At 46.7% G+C, this 13,623-nt stretch overlaps 2 protein-coding genes across 13 annotated transcripts in view; one reads left to right on the forward strand and one right to left on the reverse strand.

Moving 5' to 3' along the window:
• The window catches only part of MRPS27 (mitochondrial ribosomal protein S27), a 125,284-nt gene that overhangs the window by 107,232 nt on the left and 4,429 nt on the right, over positions 1-13,623 (forward strand). For 5 of the 11 annotated variants that reach the window (XR_003431650.1, XR_003431647.1, XR_003431648.1 and 2 more), the window contains 2 exons: positions 2,043-2,156; positions 8,517-12,896. The gene's annotated coding sequence lies outside the window, so the exon portion shown is untranslated. Of the gene's footprint in view, positions 1-2,042; positions 2,157-8,516; positions 12,897-13,623 lie in introns of those variants that run through there. The other 6 variants (XR_003431652.1, XR_003431651.1, XR_003431656.1 and 3 more) reach the window with 6 other exon arrangements.
• Positions 1-13,623, reverse strand: part of MAP1B (microtubule associated protein 1B) — a 94,114-nt gene that overhangs the window by 6,734 nt on the left and 73,757 nt on the right. For both annotated transcript variants that reach the window (XM_027100877.1, XM_027100878.1), the window contains one exon: positions 1,911-8,430. In XM_027100877.1, coding sequence (XP_026956678.1) covers positions 1,911-8,430 — 6,520 coding nt within the window. The remainder of the gene's footprint in view (positions 1-1,910; positions 8,431-13,623) is intronic.

Below are 13,623 nucleotides of genomic sequence, written 5' to 3' on the forward strand. Positions count from 1 at the left end.
TAGAATCACTCAGCATGCTTAATACCAGGCCCCAGGCCCCAGAGTCTGGCTTAACTGGGCTGGGCACCACCATTTTTTAAAAGCACCCCAGCTGATGCTAGTGTGTATCTGGTTTGAGACCACTGCTGTAAAGCCATTTAAAATACTAGCTAGATCCTATATATTTAATCCTCTTGCCTTTCTCCATGGGATGTATAGAGGCTGTCATCCCAGAGTCAAAACCAGCAGTGAACTGGTCTAGTTTTATTTTCAGGGAAACTGGTATTTGGATAAACCGACTCATTTTATGAACAGATTAGCCAGCCTTTATAATGAACCTAAGCTAAAAGCCCTCAACATATCCATGTGTAAGTCTCCCCGAGAATTCTGACTTGTAACAGAAGTTTGTGAGTTACATTTCTTCTCATATTTAAAAATGTCTGCGGTTTCCCCTTGCACACTAAATCACTCCCATCAACACCCTTGAACATTGCTCACAGCAGCCCAAGCCAGACATCGACCCAGGTTTGTTTTAAAATTAATTAATAGTGCAATTTTATCTTTTTAAAAAACTACTGGGGAAGCATCTTCAAAGTAAGTTCAAATTAACTCACTTTGCCTCAAAATTCTCTCTTTAAGTGACCAAAAAAAAAAAAAAGTTTAAAAAATAAATCAATTGTGAGGGCTGGAGTGTATGTTCAGCAAGTTTGGTAGCAGATTTCAATTGGATTTTATCTGTTTGGATGGATTTCATGTTTTCTCCTAAGTGCAGGTCAAGTTGTCAAGTCCTTTAGATCAAGGAGTTAATTATCTGGTGGTTTTCCATTAAGTCTAAGCATGAACAAATTCAGTTTGTTTTCTACATGCAAGTGAAAAAAGAGGAAACCTGCTAAGACCTGAGTCTTGAAATTGATGCTCCATGCTGCTTAAAAGTAAAAATTTGTACCTGTAACTAATACTTCCTAAAATGTACTGAATTTGAGAGTCCCAAAGGTTCATCTCTCAGATTTTCCATATTAAATCAAGGAAGTGTTGCTTAAATTACTGTTTGATTTACATGAATTCAAATCCCTGTAATTGGTTTGAAGCAACAAAATGAAGCTGGGCCATCAGAGACCTGTTCCATCAAAAACCCAGGTCATTGCTGAGACCTTGATAAGTCTAAGAATCTGAAGTCAGGGGTATCTGCTCTTGCCAAGTGGAATTTCGATCTGAAATAGAACGCTGAGTCTCTGTCAGTGAGGCCGTGTGGTCAGAATGGGATAAGTAGAGCCTTGGATGCTTTTCTGTCTATTTGTACTGGGTACCCAGTGGTCAACTGAATTCGCTGGTTGATCAAACAAAGCGTTGCCTTTAATGGGGATGCATCTCCAGCCTGGTAATTTTTTTCTATTTAAAAACTGTATAACTTTTAATTTTAAAATGTTATAACTTTATTTTAAATGTTTTTATTTTTTAAAAATGGGACCTAAATCTTGGACCTATGCTGCTTATTCCAGGCTTGGCTTGGAACTCTGGTTCTCCCTAGGCCTTTGAGAGCTCCTGGCCTGTGTCACCTCAGCTTGATTCTGGGGCCGGCATGGCCGAAGCCAATGCCAACAGAATCTTCCCGAGAAGCGTGAAACACACATCCTTGGTTCTGAAGATTCAGAACAAGGTTGCGGTTGCTGTGTTGCAAAAGGGAGCAAACCCAGGGGTCGCATCTGGGAAATCAGAGCTGCCCTGGGCCATAGGCTCAGCTACCGCCAGGCCTACAGGCTACACTGGGCTGAGATCTATACCTTTTGGCAGAAGAAAACAGTGAAGGGAAGGGAGAGCACCAAGTTGTGTTCTCTCACCTCCCCAGTACAAAGTCAAATGGAAATGCAGAGGCTGCAGTTACAAGTAGAACTGTCGTGTCCTGTACCAGGATGCCAGCACCTTCCACCTACCTGCAGTCGCCGTCTTTACCGATTTGGATGTGGAGGCATTCGCGGCATTCTTGGTCTCCTTGTCTTTCTCTTCTCCACGTGCGGCTTTGACCTCAGGAGTGGTGGTGGTGGTTTTTGTTGCTTTTTCCACAGATTCCTTCTTCTTAGGAGAAGCCACTCGGGACACCTTATCTGAGGATTCCTTCAAGGCCCCTGGCTTGGGTGAAGCTGCAGAGGGCTTGGACTTCCCATCACCCTTCTTGACAGGTGAGGATGACTTGGTCTTTGTACCTGGCTTTTTGGTTTTGGTCTTCTCCTTCAGGTCCTTCTTCAGAGCTTTGCCCAGGTTCTGCTCGATGGCCAAGGCCTCCGGGTCCATCATGGACACATCAGGGTGGCGTGGAGAAGGGCTGCGGTCCTGCATGGGGGCCGGAGGTGGATCCATGTGTTTGTACGTGACGGTTTTGTCTGTGGGGATGGTTTCTGATTCATCTTCCGAGTCGATATTTGCATCAGCTGTGATGGAGGGGCACTCTTCTGTCTCCGGGGGGACATCAGAGTCAGTCTGGGACGGGGCTGACTCGCTGACTGAGGTGGGAGGGGTTTCATCACATTGTCGGCCCTGGGGCTTTCCTCCAGGAGGTGGTGGGGCTCCCCCTGATTGGGTGAGGGGCTTCTCCGATTCTTCCGTTGGCTCTTCACTGGCAAACCACTCGAGAGGATTGGGATTAATGAAGGAGGGTGAAAGCTCCGTCTTGGGATGCTTGTATTCACAGGAGGACACAAGGCATAAGTCAACATCCTGGCGAGCCTCGGAGGGGGACTTCTTTTCAGCAGTGTAGCGCTGCTCTGAAGTCTCAAAGGCATATGTAGACGTCTGGGGGGTTCTAGCGCTTTTATCGGGGGTCTCATAACAGTATGCGGAGGTAACAGGGGTTCGTGTAGTTGTTGTCGATGTCTCATAGGAGTAACTTTCAGACCCGGGGAAACTGGCAGTTTTCTCAGTGGTCTCATAAGAGTAGCTGGAATCCCCAAGTGTGTGGCCACCCTCTTCAGAGTCGTCATAGCCATTGCTGATGTCATCCAGGAGCCTTTGAGACCGCTCAGTCTTTTCATAGCTGTAAGCACTCACTTCAGGGGTCCTTATTGTCTTCTCACTTATCTCGTATGCGTACCCAGACTCTTCAGGGCTCCGTGTGGGCTTTTCAGTAATTTCATAGACATAGCCACCATCTTCGGGAGTCTTGGTGGTTTTCTCAATGGTCTCATAGGAGTAGCCTCTGTCACATGGGGATTTGGTGGTGCCCTCTGTTTTCTCATAGTAATAGCCACTCACATCTGGGGTCCGGGTAGTTTTCTCGTAAACCTCATAGTCATAACCTTCTTCATCTGGGGACCTGGTTGTCTTCTCAGGTTTCTGATAGGCATAGCTGAAGTCTCCAGGTGTCTTCCCTCCACTGTCCTTCTCCAGGCTGGATGTGGTCAAATCTCTCTTCAAGGCTAGATGGTGTGGCATCGTATCAAATAACATGGAGGCACGGAAGCCATATGGCTCTGCAGATGCTGCACCCATTGGTGGGGGAGAGGCAGTGTGGCAAGCTGCTGTGCTCTCTTTGACTGCAGAGGTAGAGTCTGAAAAACTAGGGGAATACAAAGGAGAGGACTCTCTCGGGGTGAGTGGAGAGATATCAGATTTTGGTGAGAGCTTCTCGCCTTCCAGACTTTGCACTTTTTCAGTGGTGAGCGAGGCATATACGGATATATCTCTGGGAGGAACAACATCGGATAGAGTATCTTCTTGGAGAGGAGAAGCGATCTGAGAAGGGGTATGTGCGGAGGAGGTGGATGGGGAGGCCTCCACCTGAGAGACTGAGATGAGCTCAGAAAGATCATTATCTTGGGTGTAGGACGGCTCCTCCGTCGGTGGGATCTTGTGTGATAAACTAGAGTCCTGCATGTCAGAAGGACTGTAGTCCACCTCAGTTGGCCCATTTTCAGTGATGTGAAGCATACTTGCACCCACTGTAGGGTGATCTGGAGACTGACGACTGAAGTCCATAGCAAGGGAATGCTCAGGGGATTCCTGGCCAAATTCAATAGACATCGAGGATTGTTCAGATCTGTGGTCTTGAACTGGGGTCCTGGACTTGGCTGTTTTAGGGGAGAAGTCTGGTGGAGAAATTGACATCGGTCTTGGGCATTCTTCTTTAGACGGAGACATTTCTGTTTCCTGGAAAGTGGTAGGCGTTTGCACGACAGACACTGAAAGGGAGTCGTCTACTTCAGTGGAATGTGGGGAACCAACCTCAGCATGCAGCGAGGGAGACACGTCGTCTGTTGTCGGCTCTGGAAATGAGCTTGTAGCCACAGAAGCTGTGGAGACCGAGGCCACACCCTCCATGTGCGAGTATGTGTCTTCTGCCACACCCTCATCAACAGGGGTAGCTGACTTGTCTGAGATAGTGCCTTCAGAAATGGACATCTTAGTGTCTTCTTTAAAAGATCCAAACTGACCGACATCTATTTGTGTAGGCGAAACATCTCCTCCTAACTTCCTTTCATCTAAAGCCAGTCCTGCTTGAGAACTCATGGCTTCAACATCATCAGTTTTCTTTTCTTGACCAAAGTCTTCCTTTATCGGTATAAAGTCTGTGCTTTTCCCTTCCTGTTTGTCTGGGGAAAGACCAGTGGAAGTCATGTCAGAAACTGGACTTATTTGGTCTGGAAAGCCTTCTTTTCCATTCTTTCCTTCAAAGGGGCTTTCGGTACATCTCTCAGGAGCCTTGTCATCCGCACTTGGAAAACTTTCATATGCAGACTCAGAACCAATTAGGGGAGGGCTCCGTAAAGGAGACAAAACTTTTTCAATAGGAGACTCGGAGTCAGGCACAGGTTCATCCATGGGGCTTATGGAAGCCCTTTCACTCTCATCTTTGGCATCACTGAATTCAAAGCTCACTGGGACTGCCGCTGGTTTTTCAATGACCTCTGTGGGAAGGTGACTAGATTTCTCATCAGTGGGAGATTGGTAGTACGGTGTGTGGCCAGCACTGCCAGTCACAGACTGAGATGGAGACACCACTTCCAGGGTCTTATCCTCAGGACTGGCACAGTGTTCTTCCACTACTTCTTGGGTCACCTCCAGAGATGCTGGGACTACTTCTGCCTCTGCTGAGACTTTAATCTCACTGGGCGTCAGAGAAAAGTTCACGCTACGTTCACCCACCGGGGTCTTTTCTATGGGTGATGGTGGAGATGGACTCAGGGACGGGCTCTTGGGTGGGCTAAGTTTTTCATCTGAAACTGCTGAGACGATGTCTTTGATCTCCAGCGTGGCACTAGCTCTCACGTCTTTCTCTTCAGAGCAGTAGGCGTCACGTAGAGCAGACCTGCTGAATTTGTCTTCCTCCATGGACGAGGGTGGTGAGATGGTGGAGGCTGAAGCACTGTAGTCCTTGCCATCAGTGGCATCTGTTTTTGACCCTTCAGACAGTCCGTTGAGTGATGTCACAGCAGGTTTGGAGTATTCCTGAGGATACGGTGAAGGCTCGTATTTGGTGACGTTTACAAATTCTTGAGATGGGGACTCGGTCTCTTCATTGTTGGTCTCGTCGCTCATCACATCTCGAGGGGTAGACATCTCGTCCATGGGGGTGGGCTCGCTGGATATCTCAATGGTAGACTGGGTGTAGCCGGAGGTGGCAGTGAATTCTTCAGGCTGGTCTTCCCGATTCTCCTCGTCGGAGGCAGTGGCCTCACTCTCCGAGCCTCCGGGTAAAGTCTCATCGTGAATTGAAGATGCAGGTTCTTGGACAGGAGACTGGGCTCCCGCTAGCTTGGTGGGCGTGGTAAGGAATCCATACTGGTCCTCGGCGCCGCTAGCCTCCGCAGCCTTGTCGACCACGGCCATCACATAATCTTCAGCTTCAGCCTTTTCAGGCTCGTAGTCTTCCTCTCTGGCATCCTCGGCTCTGTCCTCCTCGTCGCCCTCCTCCTCGGATTGTTCAGCTTCTCCCTTCTCCAGCACCTCGTCCCTGTCTTCTTCTGCTCGGTCATCACCACTGGCCACCGACTCCCTCTTCTCCTTGACGTGCCCGTCGGCCTCAGCCTTGGCGCTCTCCTCCTCCGCCGCCAGGCTGTGCTTGGAGGCGCTCACACACACGCTCTCCTCTGCGTCCTCTTCTGGCTCCTCGGCCTCCTCGGTTTCCGCCTTCTCTTCATAGTCTCCGGTCTCGGAGGACTCCTCAAAACCTGCTCCTTCGTCTTCAAACTTTTCAGTGTCCTCCACCCCCTGCTTCTCGACGGGCTCCAGCTCCTCGGGGGTTTGCTCGCACTCACCCTCCCCTTCAGTGGTGGTGATTCCCTCATCGGGGGACTCAGCAGGACCTCTGGTAACTTCTGTCTCTTTCTGGATGACATAGGCTTCGACGGGCTCGCTTTCTTTCAGTTTCTCTTCATCTTCGATCAGCTCCAGCTGAGGCTGGATGTCTTTTGCTACGTCGACCTCTTCAGCCTTCAGCTCTTCAAAGTCCTTGGTCAGATCCTCGGGGGATGACATAAGGGACCTCTCGGCTTCGAGTTCTTTGGCGGGGCCAGCGGTCACTATTCCAGCTGCTGCCACCACAGCCGCCGCAGTGGCCATGGTGCCGGCAGCTGCGGCCACAGCCTCTGCGGCCTTGCCTTCCTTCTTAACGACTTTAATTTTCCCCTTCTCCTTCAGCTGCCCAGCAGCAACAGAATCTTTCTTGACAGTCTCTTCCTTCTTGGGTACTTTTGGTTTTAATGCAGCCGGTTTTTTTGCTTCAGATACGGGAGTAGGTGATTTCTTTGTGTCTTTAGGAAGTTTCTTAATTTCTTTTTTGGGTTCCTTTTCCTCCTTTTTAATTTCCTTCTTTTCCTCCTTCTTAACTTCCTTCTTGGCTTCCTTCAGTGGGGTTTCCTTCTTAACCTCTTTTTTGACTTCTTTTTTCTCTTCTTTCTTGATTTCTTTTTTGACTTCCTTTTTCACCTCTTCCTTTTTTGGTTTTTCCTCCTTCTTGACAGGTGTTTTGTCCTCTTTTTTAGCCACTTCTTTCTTTGGCTTTTCCTTTTCCTTCTCCTCTTTCTTTTCTTCGGGTTTTGCCTTTGTTTCCTTCTTCACAGTCTTCTCCTTGGTGACTTTGGGTTTGGCGTCTGTGCCTTGCTTTTCAGGCCCCTCGGCTTTGGCCGGAGGCAGCTCTTCTTTGCTGGGCACCTCCTTTTCTGTCACTGGAGGTTTGGTTTCTGTTTTTACTGGTTTGTCTTTTTTCACCGTAACCTTGTCTTTGCTTTCAACTTTGGGCGCCTTTTCCACGTGATTAGCTTTTGTGACTTCAGGGGTTTCTTCTTTTGACTCCTTTCGCCCAGATTTGCTGGGGAGTGGCTTTGCAGCTGGCTTCAGGCTCTCCCGGCTGTCGGCCCTCTGCTTCAGTTTTACTTGTTTCAGAGCAGGGGTGGCCACCTGGCCAGTTAGATCCTTCTGGGTGGCCAGTGGCTGTTTCAGGAAGTCCAAATGTTTGAGCTTTTCCAGTCCTTCCAGGATATTGTATTGGGTGCTGTTGCCAGGAAATAAGACTCGGATGATTTTCTCTGCAGGGTTTGCTGGATGCCACACGATCAAAGACGAGACTGAAGTTAAGTAGGAAATTGGGATGTCTATTTCTTGACCGTTAGGCAGGATTAGTTCAGCCTTGTCTTTGTTGGTGCCAGTCCACTGCTGCATAAAATACTGCATTTCCTTGCTGCTCTTGACTGGGTTAAGCACATACATCTCTAGTTTACCAACTCCCATTTTTTGGAAAAGAATGACAGGCTCAATGGTATTGCCTACACTTCTGAACAGAGGTTCTGGCTTCATGGACAATTTGTTTAGGTACTGGAGAGTGAAGCAAGCTTCTTCTATGCTTCTCTTCATCTTGATGTTTGGCTCTGGGTTTTTCAGATTTTCAGGTACATTGAGAAACACAACTCCTAAGTCGGGGGAGATGAGGTTTTTCATCCAGTCACTATTTGTGGTGGAGCCCTGGGACTGTTCTTCCTCGAGCTCTGCGATTTTCCGCTGGAGCACGCTGTTTATTCCAGGCAAATTGTCATCCCCAATGTGGGTGAGCAGGATGGAGTCCACTCGGTCCAAGTGTCGGATGAGCTTCCAGAAGCAGGATTTTCTTTCTGATCCTCCGTTGATGAGCATATTGAATCCATTCACTGCAAACAATGCAGAATCACCCCTCCCTCCTGGAAAAATGTAACAGCAGGGCTTGGATAGCTTCAGAAATCCACCTGACGTGGGAGGTTCTAGGATATCAAAGGGAGATGGGACTTCCACGGATTCTGAGAGATACTCGGTAAACTCGGAAAGTCCTTCCATCTCTGGCAATATAGAAGCGGAGTTGAGTTTAATATTGATGAAGTCTTGGAGATTATGTCTGTCAAGATTGGAGTTTTTCCAGTCCCCTTCTTCGGGACAGAAAAGGGTTAAGCTGGCTTTGTTGGCAGGATGGGTGGTACTCAGTAACTCCCCAATCTGGGATTTAAAAAATCATAAGAAACAAAGAAAGAAGAAGTTCAAGTGACTGTCATCACTGATCCATCCTCTCCATCTATTACTAGGTATTACAGGATCACTGGATGTACACAGGGCAAACGTCAGAGATGTTGGTTGGTAAATATTTCCATACTGGTAAGTGAACAGCCTCTGTCCTGACCACTCCTACCATTCCCTTCTCCCTCAACTCCCTACTCCGCTCCCCCCTGCCCCAGGCACCTCCCCCTCAGACCTCGCCACCATCTGTTCTTGCCCAGCAGGGGATCTTCAGAACTCTGCTCCACTTCTAAGACTAGTGACCATCTGGATGATCAGTGCCTGTGTGGTTATGAAATACTCTGGATACAACCCCTGGGTACTTGCCATGCAACAATGCCCTTTAAAAAGTAACAAACTATCACAGGGGATGGCTCACTGAGTCATTTCACCACTGATATGAAATGTTTTCTTTTATTCCACTGGGCTGGGCAAAAAGGACTGATGACACATTAAATGAATTTTGATATAGTGCACATGGGGTCAATTTTTAGAATTTGGTAGGTAGAGAAGAAAAAAGTTTGGTGGGGTTTTTTTTTGCATCTTGGAGACAGAAAGTTCTAGACTGCACATTACTACAAAAAATTACTGGTTCTGGCATCAGTTCACACTACGTAAAGCATGAGTAGTTCATCCAGCAGATTCTCTGCAAATACAGACACTCGGAAACCAAGATGGTCAGAGCAGTTGGATAATTATGTGAGCAAGGAGCCAAAATTTGTCCCCCATTTGCTCTTGTTTGAATCCAGGGTGAGATCTTCTACTCTATTACAACTCCTGGTCTTTTCAGGGCAAGCTGGGCATGAGTGGCTAACATCAAATCTGGCTGAAAAGTTTTCAACACATTGTTTAGTACTGCAGGATGCGAAATGCAGAAGAGTTAATTGGGACCAAAACAGAGACTGTGACTTAATGAAAATGCTGTTTTCTTTCTCACTCCATATTATGGCCCTATGCCTAGTAGGTAGTGAGGGAGAATCGTGCCATAAACTCCAGTCTTCTTCCTTCAGTTAACAGCAAAGCTCGTAAATCGGCTCAGCGTTTCCAGTGAAAAGAGCTCTGTGTCCTTAATGGTAAATGATGAGGGCAAAGCAAAGATTTCATTTGGTCCAGGCATCCCTGAGCCAGTGGGTCTAAACTCTTCCCTTCTAGTATTGGAGTGGTTTTCTCTGTCTCATACAACTTCCTGGATACCAGCGTTCTGAGGCTACTAGTATGAATGTTTAGAAGGGTTATAAAATCTGAATTTTCCAACGTTAGATTGCAGTAGAATAGCCATTTTTGTTTTGTTAGCCTATTTGTCCTACATTTTATGTGAAGGGTCACAAAACAACAAGTCTTTCTTTGACTTTGCTGTTTTCCTCTGACTTGATGATCTTCTATAAAAGGGATAAGAATCAACTATTTTGGAAGCTAAGAAAACTGATAAACAGCAAATGGTAGCCATCCATGGGGGGGGGGGTCTTTGCTCAAATATTTGCTGACCAAAGCAAACATCAGCACCAACTATGGTTTCCTGTCCAATAATCAGCATAGACCCACATCACCATCACTATAGAACAGTTAATTGTCTCAGTCCTAATTTTCACACAGAGCACATGCAAACTATTCATGTTTTATAACACATTTTTGAGGAGAAATCCAGGATAACTCAAACTGCTGAGTCTTTAATAGTGAAATGCAGAAATTAAGTTTAGTTCATTTTAATTTTTGAAATTCTACCCTGAGGGGTGTGGCAGGTAAAGGTATGGTCCAGCTGTGTGCAGGGGGTGTTCAGTCACTAGCTCTTTTTATGTGACGTAGGTAATCACCAACATCAAGGAGAAGGTAAAAGGACTTGTGGAATACCTCCTTACTTTCCATCTTTTCACCTCTACCCAGAGAGTTTCTATGAAACGAAGGAAATGACCCCCCCAAAGGAAACAAAGCTGTGCAGAATTCTGAGGAAGTCAAGGGCCTTGAAAAACAGCAAAGAGGCTGGTGAATGGAAAGCTATGACGTACAAGAGAAAGCAGAAAACAAAAGTCAGCACTGCCAGACAGGTTTTTTTTTTCACAGGGAAAATCCGGTTCCTTTGGAGAAGCAACAACGCACTGTGCGTGAGACAAGAACACAGTCTCAGGCTGGAGAGAACCCGTCATGAAAGAGACAGATGGAAAGGGTCCGGGAGGAGGAGGAAGAACAAGCGCTGCGGCCTTGGAGCAGCACAGCAGAAACAAAGCCCCGATATCCCCCCAGAACCGGCTTCCAGACCTGTGCCAGCACGTACACTGGAGAGACAGGGCCTCAAGGGCAAAGACCGGGTCTCACAAGCGCCCGCTCAACCAAGGGACAGGCGAGAGCAACGAGGAGGAGCCAACAATGTGAGCAGTGACAAGGGGACCTGTGAGTAGGTCCTAGACTCGGGACCTGAGGCTTCCTCTAAAAGGGTTTGCAAATCATCACCATGATAAATGCTAGCTAGTAGAGCCCGTTATACTAAAAGCTCCTGAATAGGCAGAAACACGTCTTCTCTATCTCTGTTACCTTTGTTTCCCCAGCACATCATCAGGCTCAGTCGATGTTTGTTGAACCTCACTGAACTTGGCCAGTTAAATACGTGCTGTCCTCCTGAAGTGGACACTTGGGAAGTGACCAGAGCCCACTAATACTTCTCAAGCACACTGACTCTGCTACCCTCCCCTTGTTCTTGCAAAGACGGGTGGGTGACATGACCAGAAGGAATATTGTTTGGGGCAAAGATAGCCCTTTTTGTTAATTACCTTTTCTAATTAGATGCAGGCATACTGGAAGAGGAAGGAAGATATAGGAAATAAATGACTTTACAGCAGATAACATTAATGAAATAAAATCGCAATTTCTAAACCATAGCCTACTAACTACATTTCCTTTTGTGGTTAGATTACTTGCTTGGCTAATGAGGAAATACAGCAGACAGCGTATCTGGGTTTTAGCAAGATGTTTAACAGGATCTCTGCACGGTGTGACAGTAGAACTGGGTGGTCCTAGCCAGCCATATAAATTCTGCTGCTCCACGTCAACCTGGAGGGAGGTCTGCGATGGGCTCGTTTATGTCCTGTTGGTATTGACGTGAATGAAAATGGTGAAGGCACGCTTATCAAATCTGCGGACAGCATGAAAACAGGAGACCTAGGCATTGTGGGGCGGCAGAATTAAGACATTTAGGAAAGCCATTGACATTGGGATGATGATGACTAAGTCACCTCTAACAGAGGTATTCTAAAGGGATAAATGTAAAGTCCAGTAAACCAGCTGGGAAAGCAGGATTGGGAGATGGGGCTTATCAACAACATCCATGGAAAAGACTCAGGGATTTTAGTTGACAGTCAAGTGCATTTATCATAAAGCTAAAGAAGTTTAAATTTCCAGGCTCCTCAGTGGCCTGGTCCCTCCCAAAGTCCTGTACTTAGTTGTGTATTAATAATTTTGTTTTCTTTTTCTTAAAGGGAACCCCCCCCCCCCCGCAAACTGTGTTAATTACAGAGCTTCTCAGAGCCTGCATCCCTTCTTCACTGACATTTAATTGTGGATGGTGATGGTCAAAAGTTAGTTTTAGACTTATTGAATAGAAAATTGTATTGAAAACTGTAGCAGTCACTGACCCTCACACTCCTAACCTGGTCAGTGACCCCTGGAGTATGGTGTCCAGTGTGAGTCATAGCATTTTAGAGAAACTGGACCAAAAACAAACAAACTGAAATTGCTCGCTCCTCCTCCTCGGCCTTAACCTCTAAACGCTAGACCTGGGCCCCCTTCTCTTCTAACACATTCCTCCCTCTAGACTACTTCATCTATTTTCTAATGTACCGATGGCTTCCACATTAATGTCTCTAGCCCACTCTTAGTTCCCTGAGCTCTGGACTCCTATATCTAATTGTCCGATAACGCCAAGGCACTGAAACATGGCCAAGAATGAGCTCCTGAGTTTCCCCCATCCCCACCCTACCCCCGTTTCCTGCCAATGGACAGTGACCAGAGAATGTAAGGAACTTTTAATATCTTGTTTCATGGAGAACACCGAGTAGATGAAAATGATTAATCTGGAGGGGAAAAAAATTGGCAGCACTGGTGAAGGGTGTTAAGACACTGTCAGGTGGAAAAGGGATCACATTCCTTCCATGAAGATACGATGAGACAAATGAGGAAAAACTTTCTAACAGAGAGAATGAAAAATGTCCCCAGGAGATGGTGATTTCACCATCCTCAGATTTCAGGGAGGGATGGGTTAGCCAGATGACTGTTCTATCTGTAGGCTCTGGTTTTGTCGTTGACCTCCAATGACTCACAAAAGCTGAAGCTCAAAATGCACTGATAATTCTATTTTTCAGTCCATTTATTTTTAGCTCTTCTTGTTAAAAAAAAAAAGTGTCATTTTTGGTTTTGCCAAATTGTGTTTCTGGTTTCTCTGGAGTGACTAGTATGTTTCAAGGACTAAATAAAAGGAGCAAGAGTAGCCATCAAACGGCCTTTAAGATCCCTTAGTTACTGAGTCATTCTGTACGCAAAACCTTCTCCCAAGGCAACAGTAGGCAGTCACGGCTCTAAAAGCCTGCTAACCATTGGCCTGCTCCGGTGGTTTCCAACCCACTCTGGCTACGGCATCTTTTCTCCCAAGTCCAGAATGTAGAAGAGGTAAAGGCCCAGGTACTCTGGCTGGGACAAGGGGAAGTGAGTGAATTCTACCCTGTGTCTCCCCCCAGCACCCCTGACACCACTGATCTAGTCTGTAAGGGAAAGTTCTAGAGATCTTTTAACGTATGTTGAGCATTACTTCCCCAAAGTATCGGGGTGGGGGTTACGGGGCCGGCAGAGGAGAATATGACAGAGCCTCTGGCCTTTAAAAGGCCTGCCTCGTATAATGAAAATGTGTGCCCTTCCGAGCACGCCTCAGTGATTAGAATTCAGCCCTTGCACGGAACTCCCATGTTCCAGTTAAAGCTGTTTCTCTTTCTTCTTTTTCTTCTGTAATTAGTGGTAAATTCTGATATATGCACAGTCCCTTGTGCTAAAATTCTACTTCTGTGGGCTAGTAAAAATGACTTAAGCAGCAATATTCACAACACTACCTTACTGACACTGCCTCATTTAAAGACAGAGAGAGAGGTATTATTTGGG

This window comes from Aethalodelphis obliquidens, unplaced genomic scaffold, assembly GCF_003676395.1.
Source record: "Aethalodelphis obliquidens isolate GAN/ISIS:26980383/991018 unplaced genomic scaffold, ASM367639v1 scaffold4, whole genome shotgun sequence".
NCBI classification, from domain to species: domain Eukaryota; kingdom Metazoa; phylum Chordata; class Mammalia; order Artiodactyla; family Delphinidae; genus Aethalodelphis; species Aethalodelphis obliquidens.